At 46.5% G+C, this 26,794-nt stretch overlaps 2 protein-coding genes across 2 annotated transcripts; one reads left to right on the top strand and one right to left on the bottom strand.

Moving 5' to 3' along the window:
• On the bottom strand, nt 1–23,561 carry Mgst3 (microsomal glutathione S-transferase 3). Its single transcript, XM_059280386.1, has 6 exons — nt 23,443–23,561; nt 6,061–6,184; nt 4,992–5,065; nt 3,109–3,166; nt 1,509–1,581; nt 1–257 (listed from the first exon to the last, which is right to left on the bottom strand). The coding sequence occupies exons 2-6, from the start codon at nt 6,175–6,177 to the stop codon at nt 121–123; spliced, it is 459 nt and encodes a 152-aa protein (XP_059136369.1). The 5' UTR covers nt 6,178–6,184; nt 23,443–23,561; the 3' UTR covers nt 1–120.
• On the top strand, nt 12,051–12,542 carry LOC131925122 (dynein light chain 1, cytoplasmic-like). The gene has a single exon (XM_059280387.1). It carries the CDS (start codon nt 12,051–12,053, stop codon nt 12,321–12,323), a length of 273 nt encoding a protein of 90 aa, XP_059136370.1. The 3' UTR covers nt 12,324–12,542.
• Nucleotides 23,562–26,794: the final 3,233 nt, after the last annotated feature.

The raw sequence follows: 26,794 nt of genomic DNA, 5'->3' as shown, positions 1-26,794 counted from the left end.
TTTAGGTATGAGGCTGATGCCAGAGAAGTTTTTATTATAGTTAAAAAAAACAACAACAGTGGAACTGGAAATAAAGGCAAGTCGTTCCAAGTGAACGAGAGTTGAAAGGTCTACTATTCCTCAGTGGCAGGACTTGGACCCACTGCCCAAGCCAGGTCTAACCCATCCGAGATGCTGGAAAGCAGAGCACACAGTTGTGCCCATCAAGGCAAAGAGGGCTAGAGATGACACGCCTCCTCGATACCGCTTGCTAGGGTCTGGAAAACAAGAGAGCAGAAGTTACCAGAACATGCACAAGCCATTCTGTTGTGTAGCATCTGAGGCCGCATGTTCAACCACCTGCTCTTGGGAGGCTGTCCAGCTTCAGCCTAGGGCCGTCAGTATGCTACAAGCTACGTGCAAAATGTGCAAAGTAATTCTACAATAGCATTGCCTAGACCTTGGAGAACTCTGTGAGTAAAGCAATGTTGTCTTAGGACCATTATGAGTCTTTCTTCCAGAATGAAGCACAGCCTTTTCCTTTCTCTTTGCTATCCACTTACCCAGTGGTAGTCAGGTTTTGCTATTATACCACCTAAGGTTTGATTCCTGGGGTTATGGTTAGCAGCCCAATATTTCTTTCTTTCTTTTTCCTTTCTTTTTTTCTTTTCTTTTCTTTTCTTTTCTTTTTTTTTTTTTTTTTTTTTTTTGGTTTTTTGAGACAGGGTTTCTCTGTGTAGCTTTGGTGCCTGTCCTGGATCTCGCTCTATAGACCAGGCTGGCCTCGAACTCACAGAGATCCGCCTGGCTCTGCCTCCCGAGTACTGGGATTAAAGGTGTGCGCCACCACCGCCTGGCAGCCCAATATTTCTACACCTGTTTCCACATCCATAAAGCTGTTAGCTGTACACAGAATGGCTACAAGGTTTGCATAGCATACATAAAGCTCATAGACAAGCAACTGGCATATAGAAAATGCTCAAAGGTTTGTTACTGTTCTAAGGGCAGTAAGAAGGAAGAGAATGGACCTTCCATCTTAATTATTAAGCCACTTCCTCATTTAACATTTTATCATATTTTATATGCGTGGGCATTTTGTCTGCAGGTGTGTCTGTGCACCACTGGCATGGATCCCCTGGAACTGGTGTTCCAGACAGTTGTGAGCCGTCACGTGGGTGCTGGGAATCGAACTTGGGTCCTGCAGACGAGCAGTCAGTCCTCCAGCCTTACCCCTCCACCCCCTTTTAAAGCCCTGCTAAGAGTTAAAATACAGTAACTTCACATTTGTTTGGGGGCAGGAAGGACGGCAGTGGTTAGGAACACTTGCTGCTCTTGCCGAGGACCAGCGTTCAGCCATGAGCACCCATGTCAGGCGGCTGACAACCACCTGTCACTCCAGCTCCAGGGGATCTAACATGGCCTCCAGGGGATCTCTGGCCTCTGTGGGTACACACACCTGTGTACATAAAACGTGTTTCAAAAGATAAATGTAAAAGGTGTTTCCTTGGCAGATGTCAACATGTACTTACCTCCTGTATAGTAGCCATATGCGTAAAGAATTCGCCCAACAATCCAGGCTAGGCCCAGGCCAGAAGCTATGCGCTAAGATAAAAGAACAATTCTGCGTTTACATTGAGGACACAGACCTTGATGAACGATGAATGCCTAGAGCTGGCTACACTTGTGTTGGCCAACAGTCATCTCACACCTTTGGTAATGTATTTCCCACTGGGGAAAGAACGGAGTTATTTGTTTTGGTCAGGAAAAGTCAAGACGGGTGGTTGTCTAAACTGCATGCTCAACTGGGAGGTGAGAACTAGCTTTCCCAACGGGTGGACTGTTTTCTGCTCTGGGCGACTGAGGGAACTGGGGCTGGAGCTCAGGTCAAGGGCAGGCAGACCTAAAGGTTCCAGGGTGAGTCGGAAGAGGAAGCCCTGCCATCTGACTCCACAGCGGCTGGGCTGCGCTGTCTTCAGTGACAACACCTGCTGGAAGGGGCTGGACACACAACAGGGGTGGGGCTCGATGAGGGATGGTGAGGAGAATGTATAGTGAACCCCAGATATATATATTCTGAGAGGAGAAAGTCCCCCCTATTCCCGACATCCTTGACAGGAGACAGTAAAACCTATGTAGGATGAAAAATCTTTTCCTCTGTTTCATCCTGAGTAACCCATCTGGCCAGAAAGAGTAAAAAGGTTGGGGTAGGCTGAGTAGGTGATCCTCCCCGAGTCCTTTTCCAATTTAGTAGTGCTGCTGTCGGTGGTGCTGGTTGCTATGGCAGGATTTTGTTTGTTTGTTTGATTCTGGGTAAGCAGTATTGGCGGGAGGATGAGGTACTAGAGACAGAGCCCCGGTTACTCTCTGAGTAAGCTTGGTCTCCCCCAGGCCAGGCTTTACTATAGTGCTGAGCACTGGCCATTTTGGAACAATGGTTTGGTGCTGTCTTCAGGTGTACAGATGCTCGCCGGTCCCGTTCACTGCCGTAACCTCAGGTATGAGTAAGTGTCTGTGGTAGCTGTCATGAGTCCATGGCCTTCTCAGTGCCGGGTGCTCCGGACAGCCGAAGCTCCTGCTTCCTCACCTTTTGTCAGTTTTGCTTAACTGTCCCCTTCTCAGTAACAGCCCTGAGCCTGACCACACCATTCAAAATCTCCGAGCCCCACACTCCTTTTCCGCCTCCCTTTGTTTGCTACTGGGCATCTCAGCACCTTCTAACACCCAATAATTTACTTCCGATGCTCTTTATGACCCCAGTAAAAGGGAGGGTCTATGAATCCAGGTGTCTGCCTGTCTGATTCACTGTTGTAACCGTGGGTGTGGGCAGATGTTTTTGCATACAAGGGTGAACGAGGAAAGTACAAACACTCCCTGTGGACCTTTTAGAATTGGACAGATCTGGGTTCAAAGTTCCATTCTTCTGTGGCTTATCTGACCCCATGGAAGTTAAACAGTATCTAAAAGGCTTTCCCTCGGTCTCCAAAAATGAGGTGAAATACTGCCTACTTTAAATACATGGTACCCTGACACCAACATTCCTCATTCAATGTTCATTTCCTCCACCCTGCACACAGAGAGTAGCTCAGGGAACTACATCTAAATGGATGAACAGCCCCAGGAGAAACTTACCGGGTGGTAAACACCTCCCACGGTTAGGAAAAATAGGAAGGGTGGATACACTTCCAACCTGGAATGGACAGAAAGTAACTTTTAAAAGAGTGTCCTCATGATGTCTATACAGAACTAAGGGACTGCACGTTCCTGTTGGCAGTTTGGGAACTCCAGAGTAGGAACACACTGACTGGGGGTTGGGGAAGAGGACCAGTGCCCACCTGCTTTTGCTATGGATAGGAGTGAGTAGAAGAACTCCACATCCTACCAACTCACGAGGAAGGCCCTGGATCGGAGTAGGTCTCCTCACGGAAGCACAATCTGAACCGTCCCACAAGCTCATGTGTTTGAACGCCTAGTTTCTACTTGGTGGCACTGCTTTTGGAGGCTGTGGGATATTTTTGGAAAGGGGCCTGATGGTCAGGTATAGGCCGCTGAGGGTAGGCTTTGAGGGTTATAGCCCAGCAGAGGACCATTTCCCGTGTGCCTTTGTGATTAGCTATACGTCTCTGCCATCACCAATGAGAGTCCTGCTGCTATCCCTTCTGTTATGGACTATTTTTTTGTTTTGTTTTGTTATTTTAAACTATGGAGCCAAGATAAAGTCTTCCTCCACTCAGTTCTTTTTCATATATACATATATATATATACACACATATATATGTGTATATATATATATATATATACATATATATATATATATATATATATATATATATATATGCTCACAATGAGAAGTAATGAATGTAATCAGCTAGATGGGACCTGCCAAAACTGCAGAGGGTCACCTTGAAGACATTGTGATGGCTGCTGTTAATGCTGCTGGGAGATGGGCACGCCCATGGAAGATTATCTTGTGTTAACTGAGGTAGAAAGAACTGCCCACTGTGGACGGCACCATTCCCTGTTTGGGACCTGAACTGTGTAGAGAAAGGAGCTGAGCAATAGCAAGCCTTCATCACTCTCTGCTTAGTTTTATTTTTATTTTTTTCCAAGACAGGGTTTCTCTGTGTAGCCCTGGCTGTCCTGGAACTCACTCTGTAGTCCAGGCTCACCTTGAACTCACAGATCCGCCTGCCTCTGCCTCCCAAGTGTTGGTATTAAAGGCGTGTGCCACCACTGACCAGCTCTGAAGTTTTTCCATTCTAAAAATGCTTAGTTTTTCTCAGTATTCAATCTGTTCACATAGTAATTAAAAAATTTTTTTTTATTTGTGTGTGTGCGTGTGCGTGTGCGTGTGTGTGTGTGTGTGTGTGTGTGTGTGTGTGTGCCAATGCCATGGCTCACATGTATAAGTTAAACTTGGTTCTCTTCTTCCACCACGTGGGTCCTAGTGATCAAATTTAGATTATCAGATTTGGCAAAAAGTGCTTTAATTTTCTGAGCTTCTGCCCCCACCACTGATGGAGGAATGTCTTTCTGTACGCTGCGAATTTGTGTTGGTCTGATGGGTTGATAAATAAAGCCATTTGGCCTATGGCAAGCCAGCTTAGAGGCAGGCAGGAAATTCAAAGAGAGAGAGAGACAGGAAGAAGGTAGGGGAGAGATGCCAGCAAGCCGCCCAGGGAGCAACATGTAATGGGACACAGGTAAAGCCACAGAACATGTGGCAATACATAGATTAATAGTTATGGGCTAATTTAAGATATAAGAGCTAGCTAGCAAAAGGCTTGAGACATGGCCACGCAGTTATAATTAATATAAGCCTCTGTGTGTTTACTTGGGTCTGAGCGGCTGCAGGAGCTGGGCAAGATCAGGAAAACTTTCAGCTACACACCACACTAATGTCTTAATCATACGTTGAATGAGGTACCCATGATTGCCATGTTATCACTCAGCAAACTCAGAGACTCGGGGCTGAAGTGATGGACATCTGTGCTGCCTGGCAGCATGACACTCACGTGTTCTGGTGGGCTCGCTGAATGCAGTTGAAGATATGCCCGTTCTCAGGATCTGTGCTGTACATGATCGGGTACTGTTAAAGCAAAGGCCAAGGAGAGCGTAAGTGTTAAGACTTAATACTTAGCACGGAAACGGAGACATTCCCAAGGACCTCCGACTGCACTCCTGATGGACTTCTGCTTCAGTCTTTGTAGTGACAAGGTCTGCAGTCCCCAGAAGCAGTTTTGGTGTTTCTAGCCACCAAAGGTAGTGAGAACCTCTGACTATAGGCTGGGGCTGCAAAAGAGGCGGGGGTGGCTTCTGCCACGCCAGTGTGTCTCCCTGATGTCATAAAGCAGTGGTGGGCTGCAGATGCACTACGGAGACACCGCAGAGAAATGGCTGGCTCCCAGGAGTCATCACACGCCACGCCCCTTTAAGATTCCCCTTAACAGGGAACAGATAATTGAAGTGTGTGAGACTGTTATTGCAAGCGTCCATTAGAAGAAAGAGAAGCAGCCGGATATGAATACTTGAAGAGACGCTCCACCAAGGGAGTGTAATTACAAGATGCTAAATGCAAACAGATATCTAATTGCTCACCAGGGATAGCTTTAGAAGTTCCCCTTCTAATCCAGCCAGAACTAAAGGAAGTATTTAACAGACTTCCTTTCTACAGCTCCCAGCTAAACCCAGGTTAAGCCCATCATCTCTTCTCTACTTAGGAAACAGGAAAATCAACTTAAGACATCCCTTGTGACCTAGCAAACCAGGAAACAGTGCTGCTACTTCATCCTTTTTAGAGAAGAGCACTGTCCCTAGCACATAGCTCGAGGTCAAAATGGACTTTTAACCCCAGTAGTCTTGGTCTTTCTACAAAGGAGCCGAAGTCCAACAAGGTGTAAACTACATTCTAGTAGTCCTAGTGTTTCCTGCCTCTCAGGAACAGAATTCTAATGGGTACTGTCCAGAAACTGCTACTACCTGCCACCAATAACTCCGCTCTCCCTCCATGACTGAAAACTTGCCTTTGGATAAGCCTGTGGTCTCAAAAAGCCCACACAAGCACCCACCTGTAACCCCACTCACCTCCACCTTGTACTTCTTGCGGGCTTTGCCCACGTTGATGGCTAGGTGGAGCACCATCACAAAGCTGGCAGCGCCAGTGAGGAGCACATATCCATATTCCTTAGAGAGGACAGCCATCTTGGCTCTGTGGAAGAAAGTACGGCACAGTGTGAAACTAACCCAACACAGCAGGCATCGTGTGGTGGAAGGCCTCAGAGAGCACGGTGCCTCATTACCAGCAGATGCCTACGGATCAAAACGACATCTCAGGGCTGGGAAGACAGCCCAGTAGGTAAACTGCTTGCTGCACAAACATTGGGGGGACCTGAGTCTGGATCCTTGGCATCCTGTAACCCCGTGCTGGGATGTGTGGGGGATGAAGACAAGGAGATCCTTGGAGCTCACTGGCTAGCCAGTTTAATAAAAAAGGTGAGCTTCAGGTTTAGTGACAGAACATGCCGTAAAAAGAAAGTAGAGAGTAAGAGAGGAAAAATACCCAACGCCAACCACTGGCCTCTATACGAGCACGTGCAAGCGAGAGCACCTGCACAAACAAGTGCACACGCATGTATATATTGCACATACATCACAAATGCACACACCACACATACATATGTATATATCACACATACATCACAAATGCACACACCACACATACATATGTATATATATCACACATACATCACAAATGCACACACCACACATACATATGTATATATATCACACATACATCGCAAATGCACACACCATACATACATATGCATATATATCACACATACATCGCAAATGCACAAACCATACATATATATGCATATATATCACACATACATCACAAATGCACACACCACACATACATATGTATATATATCACAATACATCACAAATGCACACACCACACATACATATGTATATATATCACACATACATCACAAATGCACACACCATACATACATATGCATATATATCACACATACATCGCAAATGCACACACCATACATATATATGCATATATATCACACATACATCACAAATGCACATACCACACATATATATGTATATATCACACATACATCGCAAATGCACACACCATACATATATATGCATATATATCACACATATATCGCAAATGCACACACCATACATATATATGCATATATATCACACATACATCGCAAATGCACACACCATACATACATATGCATATATATCACACATACATTGCAAATGCACACACCATACATACATATGCATATATATCACACATACATCACAAATGCACACACCACACATATATATGTATATATATCACACATACATATGATACACACATGCCCTGCCCAACATAAAAAAAAAAGATGTTTTTAAGAGGTCATCAGAAATACCACTGTGTACTAGATGACAGAACTGAAAATTACTCCAGTATGCAGTGTAATCTCAGAAAAGTATAAAATCATACAGGTCCTTCCTTCCTCCCTACTCCCTTCCCTCACCTTTTCTCCTCCTCTATCTTTTCCTTTCAGTTCTAAAAACAGAGTTTGTTCCATTCTTATTTATGTATTTGTGTGTGTATACATACACCCGTGTGCACATGCAGCAGCAGTCTGTTCTCTCCTACCTCCATGTGGGCCCTTGGGTGCAAACTCCAGTCACTGGCTTTGGCAGCTGGCACCTTGACCCCCTGAGCCATCTCACGGGCTCCTTAATTTCAGTTTTTGAGACCGTGTAGCCCAAGTTGGTCTGGTACTCAAGCTATAACCAACCCAGAGTGGCCTCAAGCTCACAGCTGTCATCCTGCCTCGGCCTCCCACGTATTGAGATTACAGGTGTGTGCCACTATAACTAGCTATATACTCTCTTGGATTCAACATCCATTTACAAATTTTACCTGTATCATCGCAGTAGTCATTGTAGTATGCCACTAAAATTTGCATTTGAAAGTATTTAACAAGACACCCTTTAACAAAGTGGCATCTGGCATCTACCACGATGGCTTCCGGGGAGGGCTACTGTGAGGTCAGGACCTTGTGATCCTGACCCTTACACCTTGATCCTGGCCACAGTTTGAGAAGCCAGAATGGAGAAGCCCTGCTTGGTGTTCTGACATCAAAGCATGGCTCCTGAGCGGATGGTGTAGACAAGACACACAGTCGGGCAGGATCCTGAGAACCCAGGCTGCCCATCAAATCATCACTTCAACACAAGCCCCGCAGGAGTCCCGATGTCTGCAGCTTACTTTGAAATCCATGAAAAGTTGGCAATACAAGCGGAACAAATGGTAACTATAGATGGGGTAGTAGCTATGTGGTTTCAAGATACAATTTTTGGAATTTTTCGGACCACACAGGAGCTGTCATTATAAATTGCTTTGAGAAAAAGCAAATCCTGGCTCATCTTGCAGTGTTCAGCATTAAAACTCTTGTCTCAGAGGACAAACTTAGCCTGGGCATCAGAAAGAACAAAACGTAGCAGATGGAAGAAGCCCTGAGCATCTCAGAGCCCACAGGGCTGCCCACTAACTTCTGTGAGCTTTGAACACTAGATGGAAGGGTGTAGAGCATGCCAGCAGAAAGAGCAACTTCAACACCTCAGAATACGCTAAGGTGGCTCACTGCCACATGCAAGGCTGCCCAAGCCAGGAGCTCCTGTGTGACTGCTTCAGTTTAAAAATGCCCATCTCACTGAGTTGTGGTGGAGCACGCCTATAATCCCAGCACTCAGGAGGCAAAGACACGTGGATCTCTGTGAGTTCAAGGCTAGCCTGGTCTACAAAGCAAGTTCCCAGACAGCCAGGACTGTTACACAGAGAAACCTGTCTTGAGAGAGAGAGAAAAAAAGTGCCCATCTCTTGCTGGTCGTGAAAGCATACAACAGTAGGAAAATGCTTAAAAGGATGAGGCAGGAAGATCGTAAGTTCAAAGCCCATCTGTGCTATACCTTTAAGGGCTGGGGAGAGGGTTTAATTTGTAAGATGCTTGCTGAGCAACCATGGGGACCTGAGTGCAATTCCTAGCACCCATGTAAAAAGTCAGGCAAGATGGCATGGTCTTGTGATCCTACTGCTCTGAAGACAGGGAGTGTCCAGGGTGGCAGCAACTGTTGGACAGACTGTTGGACAGCCATAGCCTGATTGGTGAGAGCCCCAGGTATCAGTGAGAAACCCTATCTCAAAAATCAAGATGACTTCCTCCTAAGGAACAACAACCCAAGTTGTCTTATGGCTTCCACATGCATGCATATGCAAACACATCCACCCCATACAGCTACACACCCATCCAAATAAATATAGTCTGTCTCTGATGAGTGTTTTGCTTTCATTTCCCCAGCAGCCAGCTCAGGGTGGTACCCTGCTGCAGAATGTTTCCAGTCATCCTTAAAAACAAAGGGACATGATTCCAGGACCCCTACCATCAGAGGGACACCCAGAGCTTATGTGGGGCACTCAAAGTCTAAAGCAGGAAGTATTACTCAGATTCATCTCGCTCCAATGGCCGTTTTCAGTCCTGCTTGCAAATTGAGAGCTGAATGAACAGTAGAGCCACAGAATCTTATTCAACATGAAATCTGGGGGGTGATCAAGTTGTTTGGGTCTTTAAAAATGTAAGCTTCTCAGGACCAGAGAGAGCCCAGCAGTTAAAAGCATTGGATGCTATTCCTGGTTTGATTCCCAGCACTGACGTGGTGGCCGACAACCATCTCTAACTCCAGTCCCTGGGGATCTAATGGTCACATCTATCTAGCATCCAAGGGCACTGCATTCATGTGGCTCACAGACATACATGCAGGCAAAACACCCATGCACATAAAAATAAATAAATTTCAAAATAAAGTTCTCCTAGCTTAGAAAGATAACATTTGAGTTCTGAGCCCCCCAGACCAATCTCCTCCCCCCTCACAGCACACAGCAATTCTCACCAGCTTCCCCCTCCTATGACCTTTACCCTGCCCTGCCCACTTGCCCTTCACTGGGGCCAGACTGCCTCCATGACTCAGCACGAGGTGACTCTGGGTCAGCAGCCCCACTTGCCCAGCTTCAGAGAACAAGGGGCCTGGATGGTCTCCAAGTTTCTTCTTCCTTCCTTCTCAAGTTTATAAAGTCAACACAAGCTAGAAGCTATGGCAGTAATTACAGAGCAAAAAGGCAGCGTGAATTCGGAACACCTCCCTGAAGGTAAAAAGCGATCGAGCCTACTTGCCATCCTTGCAGTCAAGCCACTGGGTCCAAACAGACACTGCAAATGAAGCTGCCTGGAAGGCTGTCAGAGCTGCCTTTGTAAGGACAATGAAGTGAAGCATATCCACTCTCGCTCGGTTTGCAAGTCCAGCGGCTCAAGCGTACAAGGGCAGAGCTAGGGCCAGGTCAGGTTTTAGAATTCATGAAAATGAGGCAAAACAGAATGGGCTTAGCCGCTGACTGCTGTTTCCCTAATGTCTGAGAGCAGCCAGGGGGCCAGACAGAGAAGTGCCTTTGGGGTGGCTGTCTACTGCCGGTAAGGACCGTTCCCAACACAACCCTTCTGTACTCTATGACTGCCAGGCTCCTCTTTTACAGCAGAAACGCAATCTGCTGGGTGTTCACACCTGGTGAGAGTTACTCTCCCCACTTCATGAAGGTGATGATAACAAGTATGAACCTGGCTATGAACCAAGCAAGAGCCAGGGTCAAGAGGTGCTGGTGACACTTAAGACACAGGACTTGGATGACTCAAGGCTGGATCTGACCTCAAAGCCTCTTTCCTGCACTCTAGCTTTCATGGTTCCAGAAAATACTATTTAAGTGGCCAAGGGCAGGAAGCAATTAAACAGTCCTACCCTACCTATGAACCACAATAATCAACATGGCAAGCTATGCATAAAGGTGCAGTCAGTGTTACTCCCAGCTTGGTGGCAATCAACAGCTATCTAATTGGACTTCAGGCCCATTCAACAGGAGGAAATCATGCCTGGTACTGGAAAGCTAGCCAACTACCCAGGGCTAGAGAGATCACCTGGGCAAATAATCCACTACTGCCACATTGCTAGACCAACATAATTCTTTACTATATACTAAATCTTATTCTCACACCCACAGATAAGTGTAGCCACCGCCCCTCATCAGAGAAGCTTCTCTTTACAGAAAACGGAGACCACCACAGAAAACCGCAGCCAGACACGATGCAGAGATTGTGGAGAGTCCAGCCCCAACTGATCTTTATATCGCAGCTCCTGCATCTACGGCTCTGGGAACATCATGGAGAAAGCGGGTGGAAAGATTATAAGAGTCTGCTATGAAACAGTCTCCCCTAGAAATGGCTGCAATGGCAATATCATTGGATATGTTTTCATGGAAGGGAGAAAATTTCACAGGGTCCCACCTCTAGGCAAAGAACTTCAGGCCACTAATGACTGCTGGGAGATGAAGAATTAGCCTCTCCCTGGGGTGAGCCCTCTTACTGGTTGTTGAATGCAAAGTGGTCAGCTCTGAAACCATATACACCCAATAAAAATGGACTTGGCAGATTCTATTTATATATATTTGTGTATACGTATACATTCATATATATATATATATAAAATAAAGGCAAAGACAGCTGGGTGGTGGTGGCGCACGCCTTTAATCCCAGCACTTGGGAGGCAGAGCCAGGTGAATCTTTGTGAGTTTGAGTCCAGCCTGGTCTACAAAGTGAGATCCAGGACAGGCTCCAAAGCTACACAGAAAAACCCTGTCTCGAAAAAACCAAAAATAAATAATAAATAAATAAATAAATAAATAAATAAATAAATAAATAAAATAAAGGCAAAGACGCTATCAACTTGAGGGAGGACACAGGAGGAGTTTGAGGGAGAGTAGCTAGGAGGGGCTAGGGGGAAGACAGGGCAGGAAATGATGTAATTCTATTTCAATTAAAAACATATGCCGGGAGATGCGCCCTGGCTTCAGTAGCAACCGGCTCTCCTCTGCTGTCTGAGTGGCGCCAGGACCTTAGGTCCCCAGGAGCTCGCAGCAGCTGGCTGGCCCCTGCTCCACGGCAACCATGTGCGACCAGAAGAAGGCGGTGATTAAAAATGCTGACATGTCGGAGGAGATACAACAGGACTCCGTGGAGTGCGCCACTCAGGCGCTGGAGAAGTATAACATAGAGAAGGATATTTCGGCCCATATCAAGACGGAGTTTGATAAGAAGTACAACCCCACCTGGCACTGCATTGTGGGGCGGAACTTCGGTAGTTATGTGACACATGAAACCAAACACTTCATCTACTTCTGCCTGGGCCAGGTGGCCATTCTTCTGGTCAAATCTGGTTAAAAGCATGGACTGTGTCAAACACCCAGTGATCCACCCAAAAACAAGGACTGCATCCTACATTCCAAATACCAGAGACTGACTCTTCAGCCTTGCTAAGGGAACACCTCGTTTGAATCTGTTGTGTTTTGTACATGGCATCATCCTCTGTACGAGTTTGTGGTTATAAAATAATTAGTAAAACAGCTTACATTTGTATTTATCTTCTAGTCCATACTTCTGTACCCCGTTTTTTTCTCCCTTATGCCATTCCTTTAAAAATAAATCTGTTGGAGATGTTTAAAATACACACACATGCCGGGCGGTGGTGGCGCACGCCTTTAATCCCAGCACTTGGGAGGCAGAGCCAGGCAGATCTCTTTGAGTTCGAGGCCAGCCTGGTCTACTGAGTGAGATCCAGGAAAGGCGCAAAGCTACACAGAGAAACCCTGTCTCGGAAAAACCAAAAAAAACCAAAAAACAACAAAAAAAAAACCACACACATACACACACACACAGTGTGTGTGTGTGTATGTGTGTGTGCCCAGCAGTAGTGGTGCACACCTTTAATCCCAGCACTCGGGAGGCAGAGGCAGGGGGATCTCTGAGTTCAAGGCCAGCTCAGTCTGTACGAGTTCCAGGATAGGTTCCAAAGCTACACAGTAAAACCCTGTCTTGAAAAAACCAAAAACCAACCAACCAAACAAACAAACAATAACAAAAAAGCCCAACAACCTAAAAACCATATTAAAAAGAAAGAAAGAACACAGACATGCTGGTGAAATGGCCCACCGAAAAACGCAGAGAAGAATTAACCCGAAGGTGGGGGAGGGGGTGTCTGGTACTAGAGGGCGTGGTTTGCAGAGACCATGTGATCTATGGTGGGGAGCCCTCTCAGGGGCTCTTCTGCAGGAGCTTTGGACACTGGTGTACAGATGTAGGAACAAAGCCTGACCGCTGCCTTCCAGGATGGTGGGGGAGCCCTGCTGACACCTCCACACGCTCCCCCAGCCAGTGAGGAGTCCTACTCTGTATGCCCAGCCTGCACTCAGAGAAGACAACGAGAACAGCCCCTGAGGTCTGTGGGAGCGACCAGGTGGTTTGGCATTCATCCTGGCAAGGACTGCTCATGGTGGATGCAGGTGCTTGCTGAGCAAATGGCAAGAGCAGCGACTTCAGGTGACTCCCAGGAAAGCCCCCGCCCCCATACAAAGAGACATCATTCATCATCTTATACAGAACCTGCTAATAAAGTGTTCACCTGAACTATTTCCTTCTGCTTTTCTTCCCTCCAAAGCATCTACTGAAACCAGGGAAGAAACTAGATTACCAATTACACAGAGAACAATCTAGAATACAGAGGTCTGCACCATAGTTCCTAAAAACTTCGATCCAAAGAGTAAACATGGTTAGGCCTTCAGGATAGGATCAGCTTAATTCAGTCAGTCAAGGTTCAAAATCGTTTTACCATCAGCTAAATTCTTATTTTCTGAGATTCTCGGGGAAAGGGATGGATGTTCTTTCTCAGTCCTTGGAGGGTAGCCTCTGGGCCAGGGTGCACCCAGAAGGGAAAGGCGGTTCAGACTCCACACCCTGGCCCCAGCCACACCCTGGGTTGTTACAAATCCAGAGCCAGCAGATAGCTTACAGGCTCAGGCCAGTGGAGCCGATAACTGATATACAAGCCCCCCCTGGTGTGAGCAGTCATGTGGACTGTACATATCTCGCTGATCACGTACCTGCAGCTCTTTTATGGACCCACCAAGATAAGGTTTTTGCATTTGAGAACTTTGTCCTGGACCTAGTCTTCATGGTCTGGACACAGAAGCTCTGCAATGAATGCTTGTACCTGTGTTTCCCACAGACTAACTGGCTACCATAACACATACCTGAACACAGAGAATACAAGATATAAGCCTCCTGTTTGTGTTTCTTAATAGTCACTTGCACAAATACAGAAACTCGGCTGAGCGCTGCTGAGGGTCTCAGTCTTAACCTGGAGGGTATGTTAAGACATGGCCCCCTCCCAGAGTTTCTGACCCAATAGGGCTCCAGTGGGGCCTATGAATACAACTTTCAAAAGTTCCCAAGTGTGCTGATCACCGGCCCAGAGAACACATTTTAAAAACTGTTGTTTAGGGGGATGGAGAGACAGCTCGGTGATTAAGACCACTTGGCTGCTACTCTAAAGTACCTGGGTTCAATTCCCAGCACCCACAAGGCAGTTTACATGCCACGTTTACAATGGTCTGTAATTCCACTTCCAGGGGAGTCAATGCCTTCTTCTGGCTTCCACAGGCACCAAGCACCTACATGGTGTACAGACATAATGCAGGCAAAATACCTGTACACATGAAAATAAATAAAATTCTAAAACACTTTTAGGGAAAAGGGAAGTTGTAGGATGTGATGATTGTATCTGAGCCACACTCCGGAGCACACCCCAGTCTTGGTGATCCATATAAAGCTTTCTCCTGGACCCTCCTGGGACCTTCTTTTCCCCCCACAGCATCTCTAGAACATGAAGGGGCTGCAGGGTGAGCTGAGGCTAAACTTTTCATCATTACACCGGAGTTCACACATACCACAGGACTGGTGCATCTTTTCATGTTTAACATTTGGCTCAACACTAAGTGGGCAAGAGGGTTCTTTCTTTCTTTCTTTTTTTTTTTTCCCCTGAGACTTTACCTAGTGAGCCTGACCTGTGACAGCCTCTGCCTTCCTGGATCTCTCTACACAGTCACAATCCCCAAATGTCAAAGGAGCTGGCGTGTAAGGCTTTACAAGCTTCAAGAGTGATGGTCACTGTGCTACAAGATGGCCTTCGGGAGACTGTTACGGTTCACACCACCAATTGCTGTACCTCAAATTCTAAATGAGCAATACCATAAACTAGGTGAAAGACATGTTTATGGACTTAGTAGGATCTCCAGTAAACTTCTCATGGAATTTTTCATTCTTTCTGGCAGAAATAGCAAAATGGGAAATATTTCACCAATAACATGTTGAATATCTAACTACGGGCCCAAGTGCATGCCAGGCAGAGACTTTACACAAAGTAACCCTCTTCATCCTCACAATAACCCCAGGTGGAAGTGGCAATCACTGCCACTCTCACTGTACACAGGAGGAAACTGAAGCAAAGAGGAAATTCATAATTTGCCTAAGTCCCCATCACTGGTGAATGCAAGTCTGGGGTCTGGTAGACTGATACCAGTGTCTACGCTATTCGCTACTAAGTCACAGAGCTTGTGCCTTAAAAATGAGAAGCAGTAACAGGGAGCAATCCAGGAACAAAGGGAAAGGCACAGCAACCTGGGGGAGGCTGGTGCTAAACAGAGGCTCCTCTGGTTTCACCTTACGTTTTCACGTTTCTGAGATTCTAGGGGAAAGGGATGGATCCAACCCTACACATGCTTGGTACTGAGCATGTACAAAGTCCCAGCCTCCTGGGTCTTTAGGATATTTTACACCGGAGCTCAGATCTGCTATCAAGAAAGAGAGAGCTACTGCTTCCTTTCCGATGAGGATGGCTTTTTATAGCTGCTGTTATTTTCTTCTTGATGAATGGCCCTTGCTAGAACCAATACAATGTTAAACAGAAGAGGCAAAAGGGGACGCTTTTGTCCTTTTCCCCATATAGAGAGTAGGCATTCAGTTCTTCACCATTACATACGATGTTATAGGAGGTTTCCATCAATGCCCCTATTGAGAATATGTTATAAATCTAATTATTGTGCTATGTTCAAAACACAGCAACATGTCTATCAATAACTTAAAATTTTCAGGGGCTGGAGAGATGGCTCAGAGGTTAAAAGCACTGACTGCTCTTCCAGAGGTCCTGAGTTCAATTCCCAGCAACCACATGGTGGTTCACAACCATCTATAATGAGATCTGGTGCCCTCTTCTGGCCTGCAGGCAGAACACTGTATACATAATAAATACATAAATCTTTAAAAAAAATTTCAATAGCCGGGCGGTGGTGGCACACGCCTTTAATCCCAGCACTTGGGAGGCAGAGCCAGGCGGATCTCTGTGAGTTTGAGGCCAGCCTGGACTACCAAGTGAGTTCCAGGAAAGGCGCAAAGCTACACAGAGAAACCCTGTCTCGAAAAACCAAAAAAAATTTCAATAAAGTCTTCTTTTTTTTAAAAGCACCCCAGGCCACGGGAGGGGGGGTTTCCAGGAGAGTGAGGGTGCTCTGGTAACGAGCCCTCGATGTCTATAGGGATGGGGGAGAACAGCACTCCCAGCTGTGCAGTACAGCTAGTTAGCAGACACTAGGGGACTGTAAGTATGCCACAGTCACCATCCAGACCCTCAATTTAAGAGCCATGAAATATAGCCTTACAATGTGGTATTGTTGTCTCATTTCCAGAATACACTCCATTTCAGGATGTGAGGCAGCCAGATGGGGGTTCATGGGCTCTTTGGCTCGGGTGCTCTCTTTTAGGAATTCTGCTGAGAGAGTCTCCTAGGAACATCACTACTCTAGGCCTCCAATTTTGATCAACCCTGTCTCTAATTCCTGCTTCTGCCACTTCTGGCCTTATCTCACTGGGGCACAGTTCCTTCGGTTGCAGGAAGGGTTCTGGGCAAGCCTACACTCAATTAAACACGTCTGGTGCAATGTTCTCTTCCACTGTGTACCCAAGTCCTCTTGGCTGCCCAATGAAATTCCCCGGGGCACAATCAGCATTGCATAAGCAGAGCAAAGGACAGGATTTGTGGATGTAGGCACTTGCCCCAAATAATTTATCACTCTCGAGTCACCAAGTTACACAGTACCTTAGGTTTTCCTAAATGACAGATTCTTTGGAGATATAGGTATCTGCCTTCTCTTTGACTATAAGTAAACAAAACCTAGATTGGACAACGGCAACTTTTACTCCAGTTGGTGGTACTGTCCTCTTGCAAATTTTTTAGCTGCTGTTTTGAAGTAACACAACCAGGAAGTCAACCATGACAATGTATTCTTAGCTCAACTTGCAGCCGTCATTCCTCCAAGGTCTCAGAGCAACCCTTCCTTGGTTGTGCTACCAGTCCAATTATTTTATATGGCAAAACCCAGGAGTTTAATGAGAGTGGCCCAGGGATGATCATTTAAACGGTTGGCTCGGGCATACAAAATGGACGTCTCTTAAAGCTCCACACACCAGGTGGTTCAGCAAACTCCCAGGTGGGACCGAGGACTCACTTCACTCCCTAAAGCGTCACCTATCCAGCTTGGCTTCTGCCTCTGGATGTTTCCACCAAGGAACAGGCCTTCAAATGATCCCCTGATGGGAGTTTGCCCCAGGGAGATAAGGCCAGCAGGGGTAGATGCAGGAATCAGAGAAGGGGTTGATCAAAACTGGAGTACTAGAATAGTGATGTTCCCGGGAGAGCCTGTCAGCAGAATCCTAGGGGCGAGCACCTCTAGCCGATTCTCCCAAGCCCATGAGAAGCTTGGGGGAGAAATGTAGAAGTGAGAGGAAGCAACATTGAGGAATTCCATCTCCAAGATGAAGAGACAGAAGAGATTTCCCTATGTTCATCTTACATTTCATAATGGCTGTTTTAGTCCGCTTCCACAACAAACACATCAAACTTGTTTGTCAAACCTTCAAATAAGTGCTGCTCAAATCCTCCTGCCTCTGCCTCCTGAGTGCTGGGACTACAGGTGTAGGGTACCATACCCAGTAACATTAACTTAAAGGCGTTTAAGCCAAGGAATAAGAAGCCAGGTGCTGAACCTACATACTACCTCCCAGTGGCCATGAAGGTTCAGTAGTTACTTCTTCAAGGGCTATAAACAGAAAGGTAGCTGGGCAAAAGTAGCCTAATATACTGAGGGCTCGCTTGCTGATTCAAGTGAGGCCAGCTGCAGCAGGCAGGACATAGTGGGTCTTTTCCAGGACCTCCTAGTCTTCAATTCCTTATCAATGTAGTGGCAGCAGATCTGGAAAGTTAGTCACGTTGGGAAGATGGAAGACTTGCCCCTTTCATCCAAATACATTCAGCTCTACAGCTAAACAGCCCAGAGCTCAGCCACAGTCAAGCTTCAGATGATGTTTTAATTCCAACACTATGGTGAATTGTCTGGACCAAAAACAATTGTTAAATATGTTACTGGGCTGGTAGGAGGTGGGGGAAGGAAGGGTCAGGGAGGCTGGAAGCCAAATGAATGGCTCTTGGTGATGTGGGACAAGCTTGCACTGTTGTGCCCGTTAGGACCAAATCAGAAAATGACGAGACACTAAACACAAATGCTTGGATGACAATGAATCCTCTTTGGGAAGAAATGGCAATTCTGTTCCCTACAAATTCTAGAACATTAGATTTGTTAGACAACATTCCAGGTCTCCCTGCATGCACGACGCCAGGTTTCTCTGCATGTATGATGGCAAAGATGCTCCATGCTTAAAGTTCCATGGACCAGGGTATCCTGACACCTGACTTGGAATCCTTGGGTCAAGCTAGATAGCCTGAGCTGAGCCTCCCAGGACACAGAACTCCAGACACATCTCACATTATGCTTCTAATGGTCTGAAGGCAACAACCTTAGATGAGAAAGGAGAGATACTATGGAATACAAGCAGGAAAAAAAAAAAAAAAGAGAGACGCCAAAAAACAAAAATTATCAGGTGAAGTTGATTTGATAAATTCAGCTTAGGACTAAGCATTTTATCCAGAGGAATGCTGGCCTCCAGTTCCATGCCTACCACTCTCCCTCAGAGTGATTCCTTCTCTTCTCCATTTTGTTAGACATGCCATACAGAACCCCAGGTGCAGGGCTGCAGGGGACATCAAGACGGAAAAGGAAGTTCCGAACCTCCAGAAAGCACAGTCAGGGTGTGAGAGCAGAGTACGTACACAGAGGATGGGGGAAGACTTGGGTGGAAGCCACGGAGGTCATCACAATGACGTGTGAGAGAGAACACAGGTATGGAAACAGCAAGTGTAGAGGCTTACAGCCCCGTCAACACTTACATGGTAGAGAAAGGGGGCCAGTGTGACAGAAGGGTAGTTATAGAGACTGGAGGAAGAGTAGGAGAAGACGTCTATTACTTAGAATACTTACTTAGGATGAATCAAGCCTCACTGCATGTCTACAATGGATTACTACCTCTACTTCGCAGGTGAGGGAATTAAGCATTGGAGAGATTAAATAATGTCCTTCAAATCACACAGTGACCCCCCCTGGATTCCCACACACCCAGGCAGTGTGCCTCCAGATCCTACACTTTCAGCCTTGGCCACGCTGTCTCTGAACCAAGCTGAAGAGCAAGTTTGACAACATTCGGCCTTCTCCTGAGTGTAAAATATATTAACGAGAAGGTAGAGCTAATAATTAGCTCCAAGCCCATGCTTGATTACAGACTGTGGTGTTTCTAATTGGAAAGGAGTGTGTGTGGGGGGGGAATCTTGGGAAAGATTCAGAAAAGAACATTTTCATTTTAGTGTACAGAAGTATGAGAAAAGGAGTCAAGTGAAGAATACTTCTTCCAGTCTCCAGGCACATAGCTTGGCAGGGCAGTACAAAAGCTGGCTCTTCATCCCTACATCATGAGGCCCACAGACCTATCCATTAACGGACATTACTCAGGAGCGTAAAGTCACAGGGTAACAAAGCTGTAACTTCCAGAAGAGGAAAAAGTCTTGAATGAGTCACACTGACACTACTTGGATTTTTCCATTACAAGAAATAAAGACATCTTAGAGTGATCATAATTCTTAGCAGATGCTAACACCCTGGGAAGATACCAGTCCTTAAATGAAGGAATCACCTAGGCTGCTGGATTTCATCTGGCTTCACACTCCCATGTCTCTTGGAACTTAAAGGGGGCTTTGGCATAATCATTTGCATTTTTTCCTTTTCTTTTCTTTTTTTAAATTTATTTATTTAATGTGCACTGGTGTTTTGCCTGTATATATTCTGTGTGAGGGTGCCGGATCCCCTGGAACTGGAGTTACAGACAAGTGTGAGCTGCCCTGTGGGTGCTGGGAATTGAACCCAGGTCTTCTAGAAAAACAGCCAGTGCTCTTAACTACTGAGCCATCTCTCCAGCCCCCATGTGCATTTTTTTCTATCTTTAAAAAAAAAACAAAACTGGCCGGGCAGTGGTAGTACACACCTTTAATCCCAGCACTCGAGAGGCAGAGCCAGGAGGATCTCTGTGAGTTTGAAGCCAGCCTGGTCTACAGAGTGAGATCCAGGACAGTCACCAAATCAACACAGAGAAACCCTGTCTTGAAACCTCCCCCCCCATACCACCATTCTTTATTTTTATTATTTAGTGTGTGTGTGTGTGTGTGTGTGTGTGTGTGTGTGTGTTTGTGTCTATGTCTGAAAAGGCTAGAAACGCCTGAGTGCATGCCACATGCATATGTGTCTTCAAGGGCCAGAAGACGGGTGTCAGATCTCCTGGAGCTAGAGTTACAGGTGGTTGTAAGCCTCTGATGTGGGTACTGGGACAGAATTCAGGTCCCCTGGAAGAGCAGCAAGTGCTCTTAACTGCTGAGCCATAGCCTCAGCCTCCATTTGCATTCTTAAGCTGGAGAAATATAAAGTATCATTTACTTAAAAAGAGAAAAACCCAGGTGTCATGGGGCATGCTTATCATCTCAGCATGTGGGGCACCTAGGCAGGTAGACTGAGAATCCAAGGCAAGCCTGGGCCTGTGAAGAAGACTCTGCTTCAAAACAAAAAGGTGGGCAATGGCACCAGAGTACTGAAAGTTACATTCCAGTTGATGAGCAGACAAAGTCTAAAAAGAAAAAAAGGGTAACAAGGGGGCCTGTGAAATTCTAAATGCATCTGGAAAACACTGTGATTTTCCTGCTCTCGTTGCTGCACTTCTCTCCACAGACAGACAAGTGGATCCTGTGGGAGAACTAATCTCCCACAGTGGTATCTGACGATAACAGCTAAGTCCTTCTTACTCCAGAGGACAGTACACTCACAAGCAAGATCAATGCATTCAGTTGTAAGGGCTGAAGAGACGGCTCCGTCAGCTCAAGTGTGAGCAACTGCATTCAGACCCTTGCACCCATGTAAAAAAGCCTGGAGGGGGCAATCACTGCTCAGTGAGCAGAGGCAGGAGAATCCCTGGCACTTTCTGGCCAGCCAGGCTAGCTGAATTAGTGAGATTCGGTGAGAGACCCTGTCTCAAAAATTAGGTGGAGAGTGATTAAGGAAGACACCAAAGGTTGACCTCAGGTCTTCATATGTATGTATATGCACATGTACTTATGCCCATGTGTGTAAACGAGTTTGAAAACACACACACACTTCAGTTGCTTTATAATTTAAGCGGTACTTAGTCAACTGCGGCCAGCAATAGTGCTCTGAATACAGATTCAGAATATTTAAATACAAACACAGGGGATGACAGGTTTAAAATCAGCTAAATCAGTAGATGTTAAACTACGTTTGACAGGTTCATCTGACATCCTCTCACTCCAGGCGTTTTCAGTATCTCTTTGGATAAACACATTTTTCTTGAGTCTTTTTCCTCTGTGCTGTCCTCCTATGAGGGAGTTCACTTTCAGACTGTTTCCTCCAGAACTCTATGTCAGCAGGAGGGAATCTAAGCCAAGGGAAGACTGCCCTTGTCCTTTAACAAGGTCTCAATGGCCCAGGCTGGCCTTGAATTACCATTCTCCTGCCTCAGTCTCTCTGATGCTAGGATTCCAGCTGCAGGCCTCGGCATCCCACATGATTTTGTCCCTCAGTCTAAGGAAGCCCTAGGAGTGCAGTTTCTATGGCTGGCCACGGTATCACTGTCATTTTATATATAGTAACACTGGTTAAAGAAAAAAAAAAAAGAATCACTTGACAAAGTTTTCTATTTCTGTAACGTTGTGTCAGGAAGAGAAGCTTAGCAGAATGTACTTCCCAGGGTGAAGGCACATGTTTGGATTTCAGATGTAAGTTTTATTTAACTCCTTGGATAAATTTAGCTCCTGTGAGAATAAACACTCTGGATCCCCTGACTCAGACAATATACTCTCGGTACTGACACACAGAAATAAAACACGCCTGTAACCCTGACCAATAACCTTGGGTGCTTCCCGAAAACTGCAGGGTGCAGGCGCCCTACAGACATTCCCCAGGGAAGCCCTCGCTCCAGCTCCTACCCTAAAATCTGCAGCAGACTCCGCAAAGCCACACCTAAGCCAGTAGCATAGTCTGTAGCGAGCTGATTTCTCTCTGGGACACCTCCTTTCCCTGCTGAAGGGATTCAAGTCCCAACCCGCAGCGTTCCTTTCCTACCCAGCCCACCATCTGTCTCTGCTTTCCCCCTACTTCCTTTTCCACACTCAAGTGTACCCTAGGCTACTTGTTTATTGGTGCCTCCCAAGCCAAGAATTAGCAAAAGCCACTACCTAGAGTGACTCACAGAGTTTCTACTCCCTGCCACCACCCTGCAGTTGCCCCACCCTGTGGTTCTGGGTCTCCCCGTAGGGGCACAAGATTAGAAGGGAAAGTTGCAGGCATGCAAGGAAGAGATGAATGACGATTTCCCCCCCTCTACAACCCTTCCCGAGAAGTCTCTTTCGGTTAGGATAGATGTAGGAAAATGACCTACATTCAGGTTTCAATGCAAATATTTCTACGCGGCGAGAGGAAAACAAATACAATTCCCTCTGAGACCCTCCGGAAGGATCTTAGCAACAACACATCCACAGCAGGTGCGGCGCTTGCACGACACTTATGAAACCTGCGCTAGATCCGCATGGCCAGTTTCCACTGCAGAGCTCGGGTCTCCGGTCTCAGTACTGCAGCTGCAGTGGGTAAGGTCAGGTGGGCTCCGCAAGGCCGAAAGAGGGAGCCCCAGATCTTTACACAGCCGGAGTAAAGGAGGAGAGGAAAATAAGGAACTGAGGATGAGCTGACCTTGAGAATCTCCCTGAGTTACAGATAGCGAGGTAGGAGTCTCACCTAGAAGCTCCAAAGCCACTCCGTCAGGGAAGAGGATGCAGGGTGGGAGGAGGGTGTAGAAATGTAGAGCCCAAACTGACCGGTAAGAAAGAGAGGTTGGAGAGAGACCCTATTCCATTCCAAGTGGGTGAGATACAGGCGGTGCGCGTGTAGGCAGGCGTTCAGGTGCCCCCGCACAGCTAAAGCTCCTGCAGCTCGCAGGTGCCAGCACTTACCTGGCTCACCTTCACACGCCTGGTGCAAACTGGAGCTGCGCAGCACTGCCTGGGTGCGGCTCCAGCCGTCCCGCAGGACCCGCCCCACTCCTCCCGGGGCAGCGCGTGGCCACGCCCCTGGGCGGAGCTCGAGCCGAAAGGACCGTCTCCGGCTTTGGAAGTTCTGGCTGTCTCTGAAAAGAGATTGCATTTTCTCCCTGTTCCTGATGGTCCACATGCGTACTGTTCTGTCTCCCCGGTCTACATATTTGCAAGTATCTTTTTGTGACCACAGTCCTAAGTTGGTCCCGGCGGTTCATTCTACTTGGTTGGAGCTGGAGGGGCAGCAGCGCGTTAGTAATTCGTCCCCAGCAGGGCCACCGTAGCTCACCCCGCCGTGCGTGCGCAGTAGAGGGGTTTTTGGTGGGGAGGCAAGTGTCTCACCTTTGAGCTCTCCTGGTGAGAGGCGTTTCGAGACTGCGAGTTCCCTCAGCCAGCGTTATTGGCACGTATGTCTGAGCCCTGCCCACGTGGTGGGCCGCACTCCTCCTCGCTCGCGGAGGCGGCTCCGTTGGTTTGCTCGCCCCGGGGTTCTGGAGCCCGGCAGACTTGTAACAAAGAGCTCAGGCGCACCCTCTTGTGCCACCTCGCGGCGGCCTCCAGGAGAGCCTTGGATAGGACCCACTGGGCAGAAGTAGATCTTGGCTGCTAATTTCTGTAAGTTCTGCTTTAGACCGGTAACAGAAGGCACCAAAGGTAGCATTTTTTTTTTTTTCCGTCTCTTTAAGTGCTCCACGTTTCCTTTGGAAATTCGACATCCTACTATCAGAGTACCTGGGTCAGACAGTACCTCTTAAAGTCTCCTCCCTCCCTCCCTCCTCACAAACACAAGGAAATAAATTTATTCTGCAGCCAAATGTGAATGACCACGGCCTGGGGGACACAGATCCAGGTTGCCCAAATGCCACGTCCCAACTGGTATTTCATGAACTTAATAGTAACAAAACGAAAGAAAGTTATAAATCAAGTCCCCTTTCAAATATGTTGGGGGAACGTCAGGCATGCAGATTATAGCAAAGCCTGGGATAGGCCTCTGGTACTATCTGATGACATTCTTCACCTTGAGTTCATAGAAGCCAATGGCCAGTTTGTACTGTCTGAAAGGATTTGACTCATAGGTACAAGGATAGCTGTTCAAATACATAAAGATATCTCACAATGGTTTGTTCAGGACCTGGTTTCCACCCCACCACAATCACTGAAATTCTAATCCATCAGCATTGTGGAATCTTTAACACAGGTAGGGACGGCCCCTTAACTTCAGCTCACATTTCCTCCTTTTCTTCCTCATGTCTTCCTTTCTGACAGCCCAGGCTGGTCTCAAACTCCATCATATTGGCATGTAGCCCAGGCTGGTCTTGAACTTCTAATCGTCCTGACTCTACCTCTCAAGTGTTGGCGTTACAAGTGTGTGCCAGTGTGCCCACCCTCCTCTTCTTTGGGGGATTTTACACTTCTAAGAAAGAGAGTTTGGGAGTGTTAACAGTTCCAAGCTGGGAAAGACTAGAATCTAAAAGGGGCAGAAGCTGGATTTTTGTTCGTTTTTACGGGCTTGTCATGCCCACGCATCTAGAAGTACACTGAAGGTTCATAAAATCTTTACTATTGCTGTTTCAGCACTTTTAAATTGTTCTCATGCCTTCTCCTTAAGTACAAGAAAGGTTTCTACTTCAGGGTTCCTGGTATATTGGGTTTAAAGGACCTGTTTTACCTGAATATTGAGAAAGCAAACAGGAAAAAAGCATTTCTGCATTATTGAGGGGGGGGGGAGTTTATTCTCTTCTAGCTTTATATAATAAGAAAAGGCAGCCTAGGTGGTAGAAGGGATGGCCAGAAAATCAGGATAATTCTGGCTACTTCTTTCCCAGATACTCCTGTTTGACTCTAACAATAATTGATTATGTAGGACCTTCTTTTAAAAATCTTACAAGGCCAGGGGTGGTGGGGAATGCCTTTTATCCTAGCATTTAGGAGACAGAGGCAGGAGGATCTCTGTGAGTTTAAGGCCAGCCTGGTCTACATCGGCAGTTTCAGAACAGCCGGGGCTACTTAGTGAGCATCTCTCTCTTCTCCCTCCCTCCCTCCCTCTCTCTCTCTCTCTCTCTCTCTCTCTCTCTCTCTCTCTCTCTCTCTCACACACACACACACACACACACACACACACACACACACCACACATCCCAAAAGCAACCAAACAACTATAAAACCACCAACCAAATCAACCAAAACCTTACAAAAGCAGTATTTGTCTTTTGTAGAAGCCTTGGAAAATACAGGAGAAAATCCAAAAAATTACATGTGTACACACCACATGGAGTAGTGGTGTGGGTAGTATTTTATTTGTTTTGCCCATTTAATAAATCCATTTCCCCTTCATTGACTGCAGCTCAGTCTTCAACATTATTTGGTAGTGTTTGCATACCACTTCACACCACAACCTTTTGCTGGGGTTAGCTTGTTTTGAGTTTTCCTATCACAATGTACAATTCTGTCAGTGTCTTAGGGTTTTATTGCTGTGAAGAGACACCATGACCACTGCAAAGAAAACATTTAATTAAGATGGTGGCTTACAGTTTCAGAGGTTCAGTGCATTATCATTATGACTGGGACTGTGGCAGCATGCAGGCAGACATGATGCTGACTACATCTTGACCAGAGGCAGCAGGAAGTGGATAGACTGTCACACTGAGTGAAGCTTGAGAAAAGAAGACCCACAATGACACACTTCCTCCAACAAGACCACACCTACTCCAACAAGGCCACACCTCCCCTCGTGCCATTCCCTTTAGGGGCCATTTTCTTTCAAACTCCCACAGTCAGTAAGTCCGTATGTGTGCTTAGGATGGTTTGACTAAGTTCCTTTAAAGAGGTATTTCTGGGCTGGGATGTGGTAGCTCATGCTTTAAGTCCCAGCACTTGGAAGGCAGAGGCAGGCAGATCTTTGTGAATTTGAGGCCAGCCTGGTTTACAGAGGGAGTTCCACAACAGTCAGAACTACACAGAGAAAACCTATCTCCATAAAACAAAACAAAATAACAACAAAACAATACAAAAGTAGAGGACTTTCTGGGTCAGAGAATACATATGTCTTCAAATCTCCTGGTATCTATAAACACCACGCATTCCTGGAAAAGAGTGAGCATTTTCTCCAGTACTGGGTACTGGGTATACTTTGCTCTATTTCTAAGTTGGAATAGGACTTTTATCCTGAGGCTGTTGTTAAGATGGAGGGAGTGCTGCATAGAGCCCTGTGTGCTTTCCCCCAGGTTAATGTATTTGTAGGCTCCAGTAAGACAACAGGGGTTTGATGTGC

Source organism: Peromyscus eremicus, chromosome 15 (genome assembly GCF_949786415.1).
Source record: "Peromyscus eremicus chromosome 15, PerEre_H2_v1, whole genome shotgun sequence".
Classification (NCBI taxonomy): Eukaryota; Metazoa; Chordata; class Mammalia; order Rodentia; family Cricetidae; genus Peromyscus; species Peromyscus eremicus.
Note: the sequence above shows the minus strand (reverse complement) of the source record. Positions and strands in the feature narration are given on the sequence as shown.

Bases quoted from the DNA above. Each gene is read 5' to 3' on its own strand.
- LOC131925122 (XM_059280387.1), top strand. From the start codon at position 12,051: ATGTGCGACCAGAAGAAGGCGGTGATTAAAAATGCTGACATGTCGGAG.
- Mgst3 (XM_059280386.1), bottom strand. From the start codon at position 6,177: ATGGCTGTCCTCTCTAAGGAATATGGATATGTGCTCCTCACTGGCGCT. The intron at 1,582-3,108 runs GTAAGTTTCTCC...CTTTTATCTTAG, and splicing joins TGGGAGGTGTTTACCACCCG to CGCATAGCTTCTGGCCTGGG. The intron at 258-1,508 runs GTAAGTACATGT...CTTGTTTTCCAG, and splicing joins ATATGGCTACTATACAGGAG to ACCCTAGCAAGCGGTATCGA.